The sequence below is a fragment of the Gavialis gangeticus genome, unplaced genomic scaffold (assembly GCF_001723915.1).
Source record: "Gavialis gangeticus isolate Ggan-Ray unplaced genomic scaffold, GavGan_comp1, whole genome shotgun sequence".
Lineage (NCBI taxonomy): Eukaryota > Metazoa > Chordata > Crocodylia > Gavialidae > Gavialis > Gavialis gangeticus.
In genome coordinates, this window is record NW_017729032.1 from 1,518,459 (window position 1) to 1,518,776 (window position 318).

A 318-nucleotide genomic window follows, 5' to 3' on the forward strand; every position below is an offset into this window, starting at 1 on the left:
AGCGGCCGCGCCCCGGGGGGCCCGGATGCCTTCGACCCGGGGGAGCTGGCCCCGCCACTGGCGCTGGACCCCCCGGGTGCCGGCTCCGATGACCCGACCGCCGTCGTAGAGCCAGAGACCAAGGAACCGGCGGCGATGCCGCGGCTGCAGGCGCCCTCGCGGCTGCGGGTGGCCTCATGGCTGGCCTGCCCCTGGCTCCTCCTGCGCTGCCGCAGCACGGAGCCGCTCGTGGCCAGCAGCATGCGCCGGCACAGTCGGCGCCGGTCCTCGGTCTTCAGGGACGGCCTCAGGCCCCTGCTGCCCGCGCACCTGCTGCTG

General features: G+C 77.0%; 1 protein-coding gene across 1 annotated transcript in view; it reads left to right on the forward strand.

Moving 5' to 3' along the window:
* DNHD1 (dynein heavy chain domain 1) overlaps positions 1-318 on the forward strand; it is a gene marked incomplete at its 5' end in the record, with an annotated part of 79,014 nt that overhangs the window by 53,868 nt on the left and 24,828 nt on the right. The window contains one exon of the mRNA XM_019523758.1: positions 110-270. Coding sequence (XP_019379303.1) covers positions 110-270 — 161 coding nt within the window. The remainder of the gene's footprint in view (positions 1-109; positions 271-318) is intronic.